This window comes from Piliocolobus tephrosceles, chromosome 13, assembly GCF_002776525.5.
Source record: "Piliocolobus tephrosceles isolate RC106 chromosome 13, ASM277652v3, whole genome shotgun sequence".
In the NCBI taxonomy this organism is placed as follows: domain Eukaryota; kingdom Metazoa; phylum Chordata; class Mammalia; order Primates; family Cercopithecidae; genus Piliocolobus; species Piliocolobus tephrosceles.
In genome coordinates, this window is record NC_045446.1 from 114,916,887 (window position 1) to 114,933,833 (window position 16,947).

General features: G+C 40.6%; 1 protein-coding gene across 2 annotated transcripts; it reads left to right on the forward strand.

Annotated features, from left to right (window-relative positions):
- The first annotated feature begins 7,034 nt into the window (after window positions 1–7,034).
- PATE1 (prostate and testis expressed 1) lies at window positions 7,035–10,952 on the forward strand. 2 transcript variants are annotated; one of them, XM_023208082.2, is made up of 5 exons: window positions 7,035–7,105; window positions 7,412–7,447; window positions 8,160–8,195; window positions 8,481–8,603; window positions 9,699–10,952. In XM_023208082.2, the coding sequence occupies exons 1-5, from the start codon at window positions 7,054–7,056 to the stop codon at window positions 9,830–9,832; spliced, it is 381 nt and encodes a 126-aa protein (XP_023063850.1). In that variant the 5' UTR covers window positions 7,035–7,053; the 3' UTR covers window positions 9,833–10,952. The 2 variants fall into 2 exon arrangements, with proteins under 2 accessions (XP_023063850.1, XP_023063851.1); XM_023208083.1 differs by lacking the exon at window positions 8,160–8,195 and having other exon boundaries at window positions 7,052–7,105; window positions 9,699–10,058.
- The last annotated feature ends 5,995 nt before the right edge of the window (window positions 10,953–16,947 follow it).

Sequence of the window (16,947 nt, forward strand, 5' to 3'; positions counted from 1 at the left end):
GTGGAGGATCAGGCTGTATGGCATCTGGGTCCGGCCATAAAATGTAATGACAGTAATCATGATAAAATAGCGACCGGGTATTGGACATTTATTATGTGTCAGGCACTACGCTGCAGTTTACATGTCTTATTTAAAGATCATAACAGCCTTATTATCCCCATTTTCAGATGAGAAACAGGCTTTTTGAACAAGCTTGAAATGCATATTCATATGGAGATTTTAAAAAAAACGGCAGTCTGGATCTCAGAAGAGGATGTAGAGAGGAAGATGAAGATGTGTGGGTCGTCAGCCTGTAGAGGGTATTTAGAGCTATGTGATGACGTAACTGGAGGAGATAATACGGCAAAAAAGGCAAGGACTGAGCAAGTCATGTAAATGATACAGCCTCAGGTTTTTTGTACTATAAAGAAAAATTTTTAACCTGAAATTCAAGGCACCAAGGTATTATTATAATTAACAGTGTTGTTGTTGTTATTGTTGTTTTGTACAACTTGTATGCATCTGCCTGCATAGATGCTGTGCCACATAAGTGCAGTGCTTTATGTCTGGTTTTCAGATTGTTGCCTATGCTCTGGCTGAGCTGCCTGCTAAGAATCCTCCTGAATGAATGGAGTTAGATTTGTGCCTGCTGATTGTCTTCTGAGGAGCAGCTCAGAGGACGAGAGGGCATCAGAATGAATGAAGTGCCCAAAAGAGGGCCGCCATGCCAACACCTCAAAAAGCCAGAGTGGTGACCCTGAATGGTGGGAGGTGGGACAGGAGACAGAATGGTAAATGACTGTCAAGTAGTGAGAACCAAAAAATAACTTGACAATTAAAAAAAAAAAAACATATCAAAGTTCAAATTATGCCCCAACTGTACTTGTGATACTAAAATTTTCACTACTCCATCAATTTTAAAACTGTGGAGACCCAGGTACTTCAGTGGTGGCCAAGTGGAGAGTTTCCTTAAGATGCCTTTGGACATGCCTCCTAGCTCTCTATTTGGGGGAGAAGCTTTTCCGGGATGGGGAAGGGACTGTGGAAGTGTTACCAAAAACTTCACTGTCTTACAGCGTGTGTGAGCATACAGCCTTAGAAAATTTCTAAAGCTTGGAGAAAAGTCTGCATCCTTTTATAACCTTTGATTTTTTTATCATTTTGGCACAAGATTCAGCCTTTGAAATTATAAGAGCTTTTTTTTCGTAGTATTTTCACATCTTCTAAATGTCCTAGTACTCTTTCTTCTCCACCACCCTCGAAATGCTGCCAAGAGTTCTGGTGCCGCATCGTTCCAGTGCCTTGTTCCGTCTTCTCACCTGACTGAGTTTTCACCTCTCATCTGCTGCCCATCTGCACTTTAATGATAAAAATCTACCTCAGCTCAAGGCTCCAAGAAGATGATGTTCTATTCCTCTAACCCCATGCACTGAACCCAAGCTGTTTCTGGAACAATGGTCCCGGGCTTATCAGGACTACTGTCTGAACTACTGAACTACTCTCTCCACACCCACCTCCCAACCAGTCTAGAGCTTCAAGAAGCTCCCAGAAGGACTCACTACTTGTCCTTGAGAACAGGGATTCGATCTAACTTCCCTTGGCACTTTAGGTCATGGCCAGGGAAGATATTTCTTTTTTTTTTTTTTTTTTAAGACGGAGTCTGGCTCTGTCACCCAGGCTGGAGCAGTGGCTGGATCTCAGCTCACTGCAAACTCCGCCTCCCAGGTTCACGCCATTCTCCTGCCTCAGCCTCCCGAGTAGCTGGGATTATAGGCGCCTGCCACCTCGCCCGGCTAGTTTTTTGTATTTTTTAGTAGAGACGGGGTTTCACCGTGTTAGCCAGGATGGTCTCGATCTCCTGACCTCGTGATCCACCCGTCTCAGCCTCCCAAAGTGCTGGGATTACAGGCTTGAGCCACTGCGCCCGGCCGAAGATATTTCTTTCAGGGCCTCTTCTTCTTGGTTTTAGTTATACAAACTTCCTTCTGCAGTTTCATCATTTTATTCTTTTCTTTGAGCCTTTTTTCAAGTTTGGTGCTTAGAAAAAATCTCCTTCCAGCTTCCAGTGCCTTATTCTTTCATTCCTGCAAGTAGGTCCAGCATCCCAGCTTCTCCTTCCTGCACTCAGAGGAGCAGAGCAAATGAGTTCTCTACCTTTTGCCCTGCACAAACCCAAGGCTCACAGGACTGTATTTTCATTGATTCAATTCAGCAAATGCTTACATATTGAAAAAAGAATGGGCTCCAGGTGAGCAACACGGAGGCCATAACAAAAACAGCAATAGCACGAATGGAGAGGAGAATGATAGTAGTGATGTGATGAATGCTGAATAGACTAGACTCTGTCACTGGTTGAATGTGGAACAAGGGAGGAAAAGGAGTCAAAGGTAATGCTGACTATATCCATATCACGGCTCTAGGCTAAGCTATGGGAACACAAAGGAGGAACTGGGTCAGAGGGGGAGTGCTGAAAAAACAAACATTTATACCAAGATGTGAGGTTGAGCAGAAGTTTTCTAAGCAAGGAAGGGAGTGGCAAAAAGTATAAGAAAAAGAGAAGGGGCTTACTCAGGGAACTTAGAAAGGGTCTTCATTGTTGCAGCCTACAGTGCAAGCTGAGTGGGACTAAATGCAAAGGCAGCAATTAGGTGAGAGCAGTACCCCACCCTCCAAAGAGCTTCCCCAGGCTCTCCCTGCCTTCCCCACATGACCAGGGACTCAGCTGCCTTCTTTCCTCCCTAGACTTCTACTATCCACTGTATCTTTCAGAGATTTTTCTCCATTTATGCCTGGCCACAGACTAGGCCACAAGATTTCATCTCCCTATTTGTACTTTTTGGTTTCAGGATTTTATTGCCAATCACTTAAAGCACAGGAATATTAAAGGGTTTTTAAAATCTTACTAAGTTCTTATAATCCTTGGTCTATGGAAACCAGCTCCCTTCTTTCCACATTTGGTCACTATAGCACCATGGTTAGGAGTTAGACTAGTCTCTGTTTCAATTTGGATTCTCCACTGTCTAGTTGTGAGAGATTGTGTCGGTTTTAACCTCTCTATCATCAGTTTTCAACAGAAAAAAATAAATAACAGTGTCTGTTATTTATTGTTATTTACAAACAATACACAAACAATTTACAAACAATTGTGAGTACACAATTAGTACATATAAGCTATTGAGTTGTTTTAAAATAGTATACCTTTTGAGGAGACCTGGAAGTAACACCAGTGAAAAAAACAAAAGAGGGAATTCCAGTAACCTCCACAAACACACATACAAACTCACACAAAATTTGTCAGAATCAACCTTATTAGAACTCTGGAAAATATCCAAAGATTTACATTAATCAGAAAAATGATGAACCACAATAAGATGACTTAAACACAGTAGGAAAGGTTTGTAGCACTTTTAAGTTAAACTTTGTTGAGCTTGCTCCCTGGTATAGTTAAATCTTAAAGACAACCGCCTACATTCCTGGTCATAGGCTGGAAATTACCTGATTTCAGAGGGAACAAAGTTGACCTTGTTCCCAAAAAATTGTTCGTCTGTTTTGACTTGTCTGCTCTTGCCTTTATTTTACCTAACTTGTAACTCTCTCAGTGTGAAAAATCAGCTAAGTGGTGGCTTACTGGGTATATACCCAAAGGATTATCAATCATGCTGCTATAAAGACACATGCACACGTATGTTTATTGCAGCACTATTCACAATAGCAAAGACTTGGAATCAACCCAAATGGCCATCAGTGACAGACTGGATTAAGAAAATGTGGCACATATACACCATGGAATACTATGCAGCCATAAAAAAGGATGCATTCATGTCATTTGCAGGGACATGGATGAAGCTAGAAACCATCATTCTCAGCAAACTATCGCAAGAACAGAAAACCAAACACTGCATGTTCTCACTCATAGGTGGGAACTGAACAATGAGATCACTTGGACTCGGGAAGGGGAACATCACACACCGGGGCCTATCATGGGGAGGGGGGAGGGGGGAGGGATTGCATTGGGAGTTATACCTGATGTAAATGACGAGTTGATGGGTGCAACACACCAACATGGCACAAGTATACATATGTAACAAACCTGCACATTATGCACATATACCCTAGAACTTAAAGTATAATAATAAAAAAAAGAAATAAGGAAGAAGGAAAATATGTAATTGTATAATTACAAAGTTTAATATGATTGTGAAGCAACATTAAGGAAAGATAAATCACTAAAAATTAAAAATAAAACAAATCAAATAAGTCAAAAAAAAAAAAAGAAAACACTGAAAAGCAAATGAATGAACTGTTGAAACCTTGGACAATGGAGTAGAGTTGAGTCAACAACAGACATGCCAAAAGCCTCGGGGAAACTCTGGGAAGAGAGTTACTTCAGTGAATAATAACTCTAGAAGGCTCTCAAGAATAATAGAAAATTACATTACACACATGTTCAGAACCGGAATGACTTGAGAATATCCTGAGCTTTAACTTCTATCTGATCTTTAGGCTCAAGTAGAAAGTGAAGGCTAAGGCAGAGTTGAAAAATGGACTGGCCTAGCACTGAAAGAGTGCCCTAACACAGAGCCAATCTGCAAAGACTGGAAGAATTTTGTGTTTGTCTGCTTTTTATTTCAGGCATTTAACAAACTTTTGACAATTTGAGTATGCTATGTGTAAGTGTAGATCTTTTTTATTTTATTCTATCTGGAGTTCCTTGAGCTTCTAGAATATGAGATTCATGTATTCTATCAAACTTGAGAGGTCTGGGGCCTTTATTTTTTTCCAAATATTCTTTTGCCCCTTTCTCTCTACTCTTTCTGGAATTTATTTCATGTGTATATTGGTGTGCTTCATGGTGTCTCACAGGTCTCTAAAGCTCTGTTCATTTTTTATGCTTTTTTCTTTCTGCTCCTTACTCTGGATAATTTCAGTTGATTTATCTTTAAGTTCTGTAATTCTTTCTTCTACCTGCTCAAATATCTTGTTAAACCCCTCTAGTAAATTTATTTCAGTTATTGCAATTTTCAATTCCAAAATTTCAATTTGGCTCATTTTTTATAATTTCTGTCTCTATTTATATTCTGTACTTGTTGACAAGTTGTTTTCCTAGTTTCCTTTAGTTCTTTATCTACTGTTTCCTTTGAGTCTTTAATCCAAAAAGAAAGATCTCAACTCAATAGCCTTACTTTCCATCCAAGAAACTAGAAAAAGCAAAGCAAACTAAACCTAAAGGAAGCAGAAAAAAGGAGGAAAAGAGATTAGAATTGAAATAAACAAAATAGAGAATAGAAAACAGTAGAGAAAATCGATAAAACCAAAAGTTAGTTTAGGAATAAATCAACAAAACTGACAAACCTTTAGCTATTCTGACCAACAAAAAAAGAGAGAGAAATATAAAATTCCTAAAATTAGAAATGATAAGGGGCATATTACTACTGGTCCTAATGAAATAAAAAGGACTTTAAAGGAATACTATCAACAACTATATGCAAACAAATTAGATAACCTAGATAAAATGGACATGTTCCAAGAAACATAGAAACTATTACTGATTCAAGAAGAGATATACAATCTGAATAGTCCTTTAACAAGTAAAAAGATTTAATTAATAATCAGAAACCTTTCTTCAAAGAAAAGTCCAGGCACCAATGGCTTCATTAGTACACTCTACCAAACATTTAAAGATAAACACCGATCTTTCAAAAACTTTTCCAAAGAAATAAGTGGAAGGAACACTTCTAAATTCATTCTATGAGGACAGCATTACCCTCTGATGGTCTGGTAAGTCTCATGTTGAACTGTTAGAGGTGGGGCCTTGTGGGAGGTGATTGGATTATGGGGATAATTTCTAATGGTTTAGCACCATCCCCCTAGTGCTGCCTCCTGATAAAATTCTCATGAGATCTGGTTGTTTAAAAGCGTGTAGCACTTCCCCCTTCACTGCTCTTCTTCCTGCTCACACCATGTAAGATGTGCCTTCTTCCTCTTCACCTTCCACCATGATTGTAATAATATGTGATAATAACCTCCAAAATATCATGGATGCAAAAATCTTTTATACATTACTCTTGCTGTCCCCAACCACTTCAGCCAACATCTTGCTTAGACCACCATCCCACTTGGCTGTAGACCTGCATTGTGCCCTGCTGCAACCTGCTTCCTTCCAGTTGCTACTCTTCTTCTCATATAGAGAAGATGCTCCTAGCAATATATGCTTTGCCCTAAGCACGGGCACAGGCTTTTCTGTCAGTTCTCTACAATGACAATGAAGACTAAGCTGCAACATTCATTACAATGCACTGAATGCATAGCAATAACTGAAGGAAATGAACAGAAAACTTAGAATGAGATACTAGATATGGCTCCTCTTAGAATCCATGGGTTCAATCCCCTGGCCTGCCAGTGAGAAGGACCAGCTTACCTTTCTCCAGATGAAATAGTCTTAAATCTGTCTCTCCCAACTAAAGTCTAAGTCGCAGCCACGAGGAAGCCCCAAGAAAGGAAAACAGTTCTCTCCTAGCTTTCATTTTCTACCCTAGGGTCTGCTTCTTTCCAGGATGAGTGACAGTGAGAAACTTTACTCTCCTCATGGGAACCCTCTGTATGCCTCTGAGCCTAACCTTTCTCTGTATTCCTAGAGGTATGTACTTTTAAGTCTGTGTTCAGCCTTCTTTTTGCCTTTCTGCATTCCAGTGATTTATACTTATATATTCTCTCAGCTTTAATCAATGTCTTGATGTAGATGACTCTCAATTCTACCCATCCAGCCCAATTTTTATCTTTGCATTCTTTTACAGTATGGTATAGTGAAAAGACCATAGAACCTGGCATCAAAAATCCTGAGTGGTAGAACCGGAATAAATCAGATTCAGGATTGACCTAGCCATTCCCTCTCTCGCCAAGTTGCAAGGGAGAGAAATTACAGAGACATTGATTTCCCTAGGAGCAGGGTATGCCTTCCAAGAGCTTCCACAACGTCCCCACCCCTAACCTTCCGCAGGAAAGCCCAACCTTGCAGGGGTATAAATAGGCACTCTTGAATCTTCCTGCTATAGCCTGTGCCTTCCTCTTTCCAAAATGGACAAGTCCCTCTTGCTGGAACTCCCTATCCTGCTCTGCTGCTTTAGGGGTGAGTCCCTAGGGTTGACAGCTGGTAAGAATCCCGAATTTAGGAACAGGTGAGAGCACTCATGGCAGAGGCCTTCTCATGGAAGTCCTATCATAACGGAAACATGATGAGCTTCTGCTCTAATGTTATGCCTTCTACCCAGGGTATGTCATATTCCCAGGACCTTAACTAAAACTCTTCTCCCTTCCTTTATGGGGGGAAAGAGGCAGATTAGAGAGGAATCGAGTGGATTTCACAGAAGCTTTGAGATGGGGTTTGGAAAATGAGGTCTGCAGACAGTGTATCTTTTTTTTTTTTTTTCAACAGCATTATCTGGATCACTTTCAAAGAGAAAAGATGCAGGTGAGTAGAAATAGATAAGTGGTATGAGAAGAGGCAGGTCTGAGGAGGAAAAGATGGGTGGGGTGAGGTGAGCATCAGGGGCTAAAAAAAAAAAAAAAAAAAAAAATAGAAATAGACCTTGAGTTCCAACACTCAACAACCTCTTCCAGCAGGACAGAGCTGGGATGGGAGCTGATTTTAGGTTTGACAAAATAACATTAGCATCAACGGACAAGGTCAGGAGTGAGTGTCAGTGAAGGGCAAGGAAAAGGGAAAGGAGGAAGTGGAATGTTGGCTTTTCACGTGTTGCTTGGCCAAATCTAAAGCATGACAACTTCAGGAATTTCAGGTTGTCCCCATTGTCAGATTCCAGGCACCCACAAGTAAGAGTCAATTAAGACTTTTACCTTAATTGTGCCACACAGAGTCAATTAAAAAGAAAGGAATGAAGCAAAAAAGCATGTGCACTTATCTTTCTCCTTCTGGTCTGTGCTGCATCCTATAGGAATGGTTAGATGAATCTGAGAAGCCCTGAAGAGGTGAAGAGATTTAGAAGGAGAGAAGAGGTGCAGAGATGCCCAGTAGGTGACTAGGCATTAGGGGAACAGAGGTCCTGGAATGGCTCCAATTTAAGAGTACAGGATGGACCCTGAAGGGCAGATTATAACAACCCAATACAAGAGTAAATCTCAGGCACATTTCAGACGTGTTTTCTTTCTCTTTGCCAGTACAGTCAATGAAATAGCTGCTGTGAAAGATGAATTTCCTCGTAAGTATGAAGAGGACCTGCTGATCATCTCAGTCTTGATAATGTTTCACTTTTCCTTGTTCCTCCACCTTTCTTTCCCCTCCCATTTTTCAGGCTAAAATTCCTGAGACCATAAACCTCAGTCACTCCCATGGCTTAGCATACTTCCGCAGAGGAAGATGTTCACGCTTGATGGGCTCTGGCAGTCCTCTGGCTCCAGGCAGACTTCTAACCCAAAAAGGGAGAGGGGTTCTTTCGTGGTAGTGCCATTGTTTCTCAATTCTCTTTCCCCACTCTCCGGCCAAGTGATAGAAATTGTTCAGTGTAGGATGTGCCACCTCCAGTTCCCGGGAGAAAACTGCTCCAGAGGAAGAGGAATATGCACAGCAGGAACAGAAGAGGCCTGCATGGTTGGAAGGATTTCCAAAAGTAAGTTGTGGGTTGGGGAAAAGAAGAATGGGCAGAGGAAGTAGACAGGGACATATCAGCCACAGGGGAAAGGGGAGACCTTACTTTACTTTTACTATAGGCAGTCTCACACCTGGGATGGCTGATTCCTTCATCCGCCTCATATACCATAATGAAAATCGGCCGGGCGCGGTGGCTCAAGCCTGTAATCCCAGCACTTTGGGAGGCCGAGACGGGCGGATCACAAGGTCAGGAGATCGAGACCATCCTGGCTAACATGGCGAAACCCCGTCTCTACTAAAAATACAAAAAACTAGCCGGGCGACGTGGCGGGCGCCTGTAGTCCCAGCTACTCGGGAGGCTGAGGCAGGAGAATGGCGTGAACCCGGGAGTCGGAGCTTGCAGTGAGCTGAGATCCGGCCACTGCACTCCAGCCCCGGCGACAGAGCGAGACTCCGTCTCAAAAAAAAAAAAAAGAAAAGAAAAGAAAATTAGATGGAGGTGGTCACTAAGGAGGGTGGGGGCCTACAGCCAAGGAATTAGTATTTTGAGAAGCCTGAAGAAAACAGAGGAGAATAAATTGAGGTGAGAGAATAGGTGTAATCTACGCCCAATGGGTAACAGTGAGTTGTTGAGAGGAGGGGGCTTTTGGTCCTTGTGCCTCTTGTGCCTGTCTGGGTTTCCTTATGGATGGATCTAAACTGTGGAAATAGAAGGGCCAGCATCATCAGTAGATTGTGGCTGAATTGCCCTGGATGGTTAAGACAAGACATCATGGTTTCTCTTTTTCCACCCTTTGTGCTAAATTGTCTCTTGGCATTTATAACCCTCACTTAAACCAGTGTTAAGATTCTCAAGAGAAACACCCAGCTTTGGCATTCCCTGAATTACTGTTCTCCTTACTGCCCTAACCCCAGTAATCATTTTAGACTGCTCCATCGCTGCATTTCTTTTGGGAAGCCCCCAACTTGCAACATCTTCCAGTTCTTTACATTTGAATAACAGAGCTTTGAACTACACAAGATTATCTCTATATGTTGGTGTGGTCTGGAGAAAAGTTTTTTTGCAGAAGTTTCATGGCCAGGCTTTCTGATCTGTTTTTAATCCCTTCCACAGGGGATGGTACTCCCTGGTTAACCTTCAAGGACTGCCTAAAGAACTGTGCTGACGTGAAAGGCATAAAGTGGAGTGTCTATTTTGTGAGCTTCAGCTGCTGCAGGAGCCACGACCTGTGCAATGAAGACCTTTAGAAGTTAATGGTTCTTCTGTGACTCCAACTTCTGGGTGAGGTTGTTGCCTCAGCCTCTTCACAATGACTTTCTTAAAAAAAAAAAATCTCTCTCTCTCACACACACGCACACTACAGAAGAGGATTGCAAAGACATGGCTCCATCTTCTGCACATGAAAGGAAAGTCCCTCTCCTTTTCTAGTCTCTGTCTCATCCCTTAAAATAAATAAATAAATAACCTTGAGAGCAAGAACAAGATCAATGTATCCTGCAGGTTGCTATAAACCCTTGCGCTTTCACTGTATAGCTAGTTTGTTCAGAAAAGAAGGAAAAGGATACTTTAATTTCAAAAAAGAATCCCTTCCTCTTTCCTCTGTTGCTTTCCTTCCTTCTGTGGCAGGGTATTTTAATATTTTTCACATTTTTTTCTCTCTGTGTTATCTTTCTTATCCCACTCCAAAGAAAGCACATAACTGGTCTGAAGGGATGGGGAGTAGCAACATAAAAAGAAGTGGTTCAAGTCTTCTTGGAGTTTGTTCATGAATGTTAATCCCAGGGTGAGGAGAAGATTGGGACATAGAAAGGAAGCTGCACCAGAACCATGAACAGAGAAAGATTGTCTGCCTTCTAGAATCAGATCTGTTTGGGGCTAGCGGTTGGAGAATAAAAGCAGAAGAAGTCTATGAGATTCTAGAGATAGTACCTGCATCCAGCTTCCCTGACAAACTCACAAGGAGGCATCAACCTCTAGACAGGGAACAACTGCAGGATACTTCCAGGGGACAGAACCACCAGCAGCAACACAAATATTCCCATGCCTGGAGCATGGCATGGAGGAAGCTGAGAACTGTGCGGTCTGAGGAAGCCATTTGAGTCTGGCCACTAGACATCTCATCAGCCACTTGTGTGAACAGATGCCCCGTGACCCTAGATGCCTCTCCCACCCTTACCTCCATCTCACACACACTTGAGCTTTCCACTCTGTATAATTCTAACACCCTGGAGAAAAATGGCAGTTTGACCGAACATGCTCACAAGGGTAGAGGCTGATTTCTAATGAAACTTGTGGAATGAAGCCCAGAAAGAGTGATGAATTATATTATATTATATAAAAATAATAATAAAAATATAAAGAAAGCTACCTTTCTTCTATAGCCAAATTGTGTTTCCTTCTTTCTCTCTCCTCCAACCTCTTCCTAATTCCTTTAACAAACATGTGTTCAAAGCCTACTATGTTCCAGGTACTGCTAGACCCTAGTACGTATACAGCATCATAATCCCTATCCTCATGGAGCTTAAACTAATGGGAAAGACAGATCTTAAGCAAATACTAATAATAGCTTCCACTTATATGACAATTACTATATGAGAGGCATTGCTATAAATACTTTTTATCTTCTGACTCAGTTACTCTTCACACAAATCTGAAAGTCATACTACTCTCCATGTGTGTCAGTCAGAAACCAAAAACAGCACGTTATTTTTTACAGAGGCTTTAAAATTAAGAGGGGTTACCAGGTATTAAAGGACACAAAAAGCCAAAGGGAGATATTGAGTTAACAAAGACAGAAACTGCAAAAAACAGCTAAAACCTGTAGGTCTAGGGAAACACAAGGAAAATGTTGGACGTCCATACTTCTAAGGTCTAAGGTAATTAAGGTAATTAGACCTTAGACCTTAGAAGTGTGGGGGAAGGAAGTGCAGCTGGAGGATCTCTTGAGCCCAGGAATTCAAGGCTGCAGTGAGCTATGATTGTACAGTAGCACTCCAGCCTGGGTGATGAAGGAGGATCCCATCTCTAAAATTAATTAATTAATTAATTAATTAATTAATTAATTAATTAAAAAGTGTGAGGGAGGGATCCCTTGGAACTGGAGCCCAAACATGTCAGGAACAAAGGACCTCCGTGAAAATAAAATGCATACCTCTAGGGAACGGGAACTGTTCAGATGGTGCTGGTATCTCTGTGGGGCACCAGGAAGCTGGTTCTGAAAGTGTGGGGGGACAACCATGGAACAAAACCAACTGTAGCTCTGAAGCCAACTGCCACTGCCCAGGTAAAAAGCTGTTGAGAGGAAGAGGAAGCAAACAGGAAAAGATGCATCCCTTGTCCAGCTTGCCAGTCTCCCTCCAGCACCCCCTACTGGCAGAATTTAACAAGGATCTAGCTTGCAAAAACCACCATCATAAAGCAGAATATAGAAGTGTGAACTTAAAACTGAGAAACAATCATTTAATACCAGTTCAATCACGCCTTTGACCTTTCAACATCTGTGCATACTTTTTATGTGTTTGGACTCCATTGAACAAGAAAGGCAACTTCTTGCTTTTGCCTAAAGAGATGTATTATCCATACTTGTATGGATACAAGTAAAGATACTCTTATTTTTTCTCTAAATAAGGACACAAGAGTCCTAAAGTCATCTCTATCTCAGAGTGATATCCTTGATATTCATTTCCATGCAATGTTAAATACTCTTGAAATTCAATCAATTCCACCTGTCAACTACCGTCAAAAATTTTATGTAAAATAACAGAGAGATAGAGGAAAACAAGAAGAAAATATGACAAGAAAGGAAAAAGATATGCCTAGGTACCCAGTGTTTGTTTGTTTTTTTAACTGCTAATGAGGCTGCAAGCAATATTTATAACTTCCTTCTTCTGCTACTAATTCTATATTCTGTTTTCCACAACTAGAACCTCACTCGGTCAGCATTATCTATCTGGTGGGGTGATGAAAATCTTCATTCTTGAAAGGTTCAAATTTTCAATGGCCTGGATTTTTTTTTCCAGTTTCAGAGCTTTATATTTACTGTTATTGGACAGGAAGAATAAAGTAGCACTTCAGAGAATTTCCTGTATTCCAGACACAGTCATCTCTACCTCATTGTGCAACAGCCATGCAATTCCCTTTTAATAATGGGGATCAGTTTTCTCAGCCTGTAGAATAACCTCTATGCTTATATTGTGGCATGGAGGCATCAGGAGCCCAAAATGGTCTTAGCATTCAAATCAACTAAAGTATTGTTATGTTCCCTAGTGGAAGCATTTCTCCCTTAGTAACTAAGACTTCCAAATGAACAAAAATCAGTTGCAGGAATAGGAGAATTTATTCCCACTTCTACATCTTGATTCTTGGACTTGTGTACTCTGACTATGGGAAAAGCAGAATTATATATTAGTTGCTGGTTCTGAGCATATATTGCATTCTAAGATATAATCTAATCTTTTCAGAGTGTTTGCCCCCAACTTATAGTTAAATTGAGATTTCATCCGACCATTCATTCCATTATTCCATCAGGCTGGTTGCTTCTGATGATGGGGTGCATGGTAAGATAAATGATTTCCATGGGCATGAACATATTGCTCTACTTCTTTGTGGTGAAATAAGTTTCTTGGGTGGAAATAATTCTGTGTTTAAAACACGTTGATGGAGAATAAAGCACTCCCTAAGTCCACAGTTAATGATGGTGGCAGAAGCATTATTAACAGGAACATCCATATCCACAAATATCTGTTTATTCCAGTGAGAATAAATTCTAATCACGAAGAAGTCAAGCTGTTAGCAACTAGCCATGAATTAATGTAGACTCGTCCAGACGAAATGGATGAGACACCCTTGATTGTGGTTTAATGCTTGGGGAGTCCACTTCCCAGTTGTTGCCAGAATACCCATTTGTAAATGCCAGTTTCTCCTGTCTCAAATCAGTTCATTATTAAACAGAAAACTAATCCCTCATTTGGTTGTCTGTAAAGAATTTTATTTCTCCTTCACTTATGTAGCTTAGTTTGGCTGGATATGAAATTCTGGATTGAAAATTCTTTTCTTTAAGAATGTTGAATATTGGACCTCACTCTCTTCTGGCTTATAGGGTTTCTGCAGAGAGATCCGCTGTTAGTCTGATGGGCTTCCCTTTATAGGTAACATGACCTTTCTCTGGCTGCTTCCTATTCTTCATGAATCACTTTTATAATAATTTTTTATTATCCAGGAGAACATCCCCAACCTAGCAAGACAGGTCAACATTCAAATTCAGGAAATGCAAAGAACACCATTAAGATACTCCTGGAGAAGAGCAACCCCCAAACACATAATTGTCAGATTCACCAAGGTTGAAATGAAGGAAAAAATGTTAAGAGGCCATAGGTGTTTTGTCACCACCAGGCCTGCCTTACAAGAGCTCCTGAAGGAAGCACTAAATATAGAAAGGAAAAACCAGCACCAGTCACTGCAAAAACACACCAAAATATAAAGACCAGTGACAATGAAACTGCATCAACTATTGTGTAAAATAACCAGCCAGTATCATGATGACAGGATCAAAATCACATATAACAATATTAACCTTAAATGTAAATGGGCTAAACGCCCCAATTTAAAGACACAGACTAGCAAATTGGATAAAGAGTCAAGACCCATTAGTGTGCTGTATTCTGGAGACCCATCTCACTAGCAAAGACACATATAGGCTCAAAATAAAGGGATGGAGGAATATTTACCAAGCAAATGGAAAGCAAAAGAAAGCAGGTGTTACAATGCTAGTCTCTGATAAAACAGGCTTTAAACCAACAAAGGTTACAAAAGACAAGGAAGGGCATTATATAATGATAAAGGGACTAATGTAACAAGAAGAACTAACTATCCTAAATACATATGCACCCAATATGGGAGCAACCAGATTCATAAAGCAAGTTCTTAGAGACCTACAAAGAGACTCAGACTCCCACACAATAATAGTGTGAGATTTTAACATCCCACTGTCAATATCAGACAGATCAACGAGGCAGAAAATTAACAAAGATATTCAGGACTTGAACTCAGCTCTGAACCAAGCAGACCTCATAGGCATCTACAGAACTCTCCACCCCAAATTAACAGAATATAAATACTTCTCAGCACCACATAGGACTTATTCTAAAACTGACCACATAATTGGAAGTAATACACTCCTCAGCAAATGCAAAAGAATGGAAATCATAACAAACAGTCTCTCAGACAACAGTGCAAACAAATTACAATTCAGGACTAAGAAACTCACTCAAAACCCCACAACTAAAAGAAAATTGAACAACCTGCTCCTGAATGACTACTGCATAAACAACAAAATCAAGGCAGAAACAGGCCGGGCGCGGTGGCTCAAGCCTGTAATCCCAGCACTTTGGGAGGCCGAGACGGGCGGATCACGAGGTCAGGAGATCGAGACCATCCTGGCTAACATGGTGAAACCCCGTCTCTACTAAAAAAAAAAATACAAAAAACTAGCCGGGCGAGGTGGCGGCGCCTGTAGTCCCAGCTACTCGGGAGGCTGAGGCAGGAGAATGGCGTAAACCCGGGAGGCGGAGCTTGCAGTGAGCTGAGATCCGGCCACTGCACTCCAGTCTGGGCCACAGAGCGAGACTCCGTCTCAAAAAAAAAAAAAAAAAAAAAAAAAGAAACAAATAAGTTCTTTGAAACCAATGAGAATAAAGACACAGTATACCAGAACCTCTGGGACACAGCTAAAGCAGTGTTTAGAGGGAAATTTATGGCACTAAATGCCCACATCACGAAGCTGGAAAGATCTAAAATTGACACCCTAACTTCACAATTAAAAGAACTGGGGAAGCAAGAGCAAACAAATCCAAAATCTAGCAGAAGACAAGAAATAACTAAAATCAGAGCAGAACTGAAGGCGATAGAGACACAAAAAACCCTTCAAGAAAATCAATGAATCCAGGAGCTGGTTTTTTGAAAAGATTAACGAAATATATAGACCACTAGCTAGATTAATAAAGAAGAAAAGAGAGAAGAATCAAATAGATGCAATAAAAAATGATAAAGGGCTATCACCACTGATCCTGCTGAAATACAAACTACCATCAGAGAATACTATAAACACCTCTACGCAAATAAACTAGAAAATCTAGAAAAAATAGATAAATTCCTGGGCACATACACCCTCCCAAGACTAAACCAGGAAGAACTCGAATCCCTAAATAGACCAATAACAGGTTCTGAAATTGAGGCAGTAATAGCCTACCAACCAAAAAAAATGTCCAGGACCAGATGGATTCACAGATTAATTCGACCAGAGGTACAAAGAGGAGCTGGTACCATTCCTTCTGAAACGATTCCAAACAACAGAAAAAGACAGACTCCTCCCTAACTCATTTTATGAGGCCAGCGTCATCCTGATATCAAAACCTGGCAGAGACACAGCAACAAAAAAATTTCAGGCCAATATCCCTAATGAACATCAATGTGAAAATCCTCAGTAAAATACTGGCAAACTGAATCCAGCAGCATATCAAAAAGCTTATCTACCACGATCAAGTCGGCTTCATCTCTGGGATGCAAGACTGATTTAATATACGCAAATCAATAAATGTAATCAATCACATAAACAGAACCACTGACAAAAACCAGATGATTATTTCAATAGGTGCAGAAAAGGCCTTTGATAAAATTCAACACTGCTTTATGCTAAAAACACTCAATAAACTGGGTGTTGATGGAACATATCTCAAAATAATAAGAGCTATTTAAAACAGATCCATAGCCAATATCATACTGAATGGGCAAAAACTGGAAGCATTCCCTTTGAAAACTGGCACAAGAAAAGGATGTGCTCTCTCACCACTCCTATTCAGCATAGGGTTGGAAGTTCTGCAGGGCAATCAGGCAAGAGAAAGAAATAAAATGTATTCAAATAGGAAGAGAGGAAGTCAAACTGTCACTGTTTGCAGATGACATGATTGTAAATTCAGAAAACCCCATTGTCTCAGCCCCAAAACTCCTTAAGCTGATAAGCAACTTCAGCAAAGTCTCAGGATACAAAATCAATGTGCAAAAATCACAAGCATTCCTATACACCAATAATAGAGAGATAGCCAAATCATGAGGAACTCCCATTCACAATTGCTACAAAGAGAATAAAATATCTAGGAATACAACTTACAAAGGATACGAAGAACTACAAACCACTGCTCAAGGAAGTAAGAGAGGACACAAACAAATGGAAAAACATTCTATGCTCATGGATAGGAAGAATCAATATCATGAAAACGGCCATACTGTCCAAAGTAATTTACAGATTCAATGCTATTCTCATCAAGCTACTATTGACTTTCTTCACAGAATTAGAAAAAATTACTTT

Coding starts and splice junctions, on each gene's coding strand:
- PATE1 (XM_023208082.2), top strand. CDS start 7,054: ATGGACAAGTCCCTCTTGCTGGAACTCCCTATCCTGCTCTGCTGCTTT. Junction 7,106..7,411: donor CCTGCTCTGCTGCTTTAGGG/GTGAGTCCCTAG, acceptor TTTTTTCAACAG/CATTATCTGGATCACTTTCA. Junction 8,196..8,480: donor TGTGAAAGATGAATTTCCTC/GTAAGTATGAAG, acceptor TCTCCGGCCAAG/TGATAGAAATTGTTCAGTGT.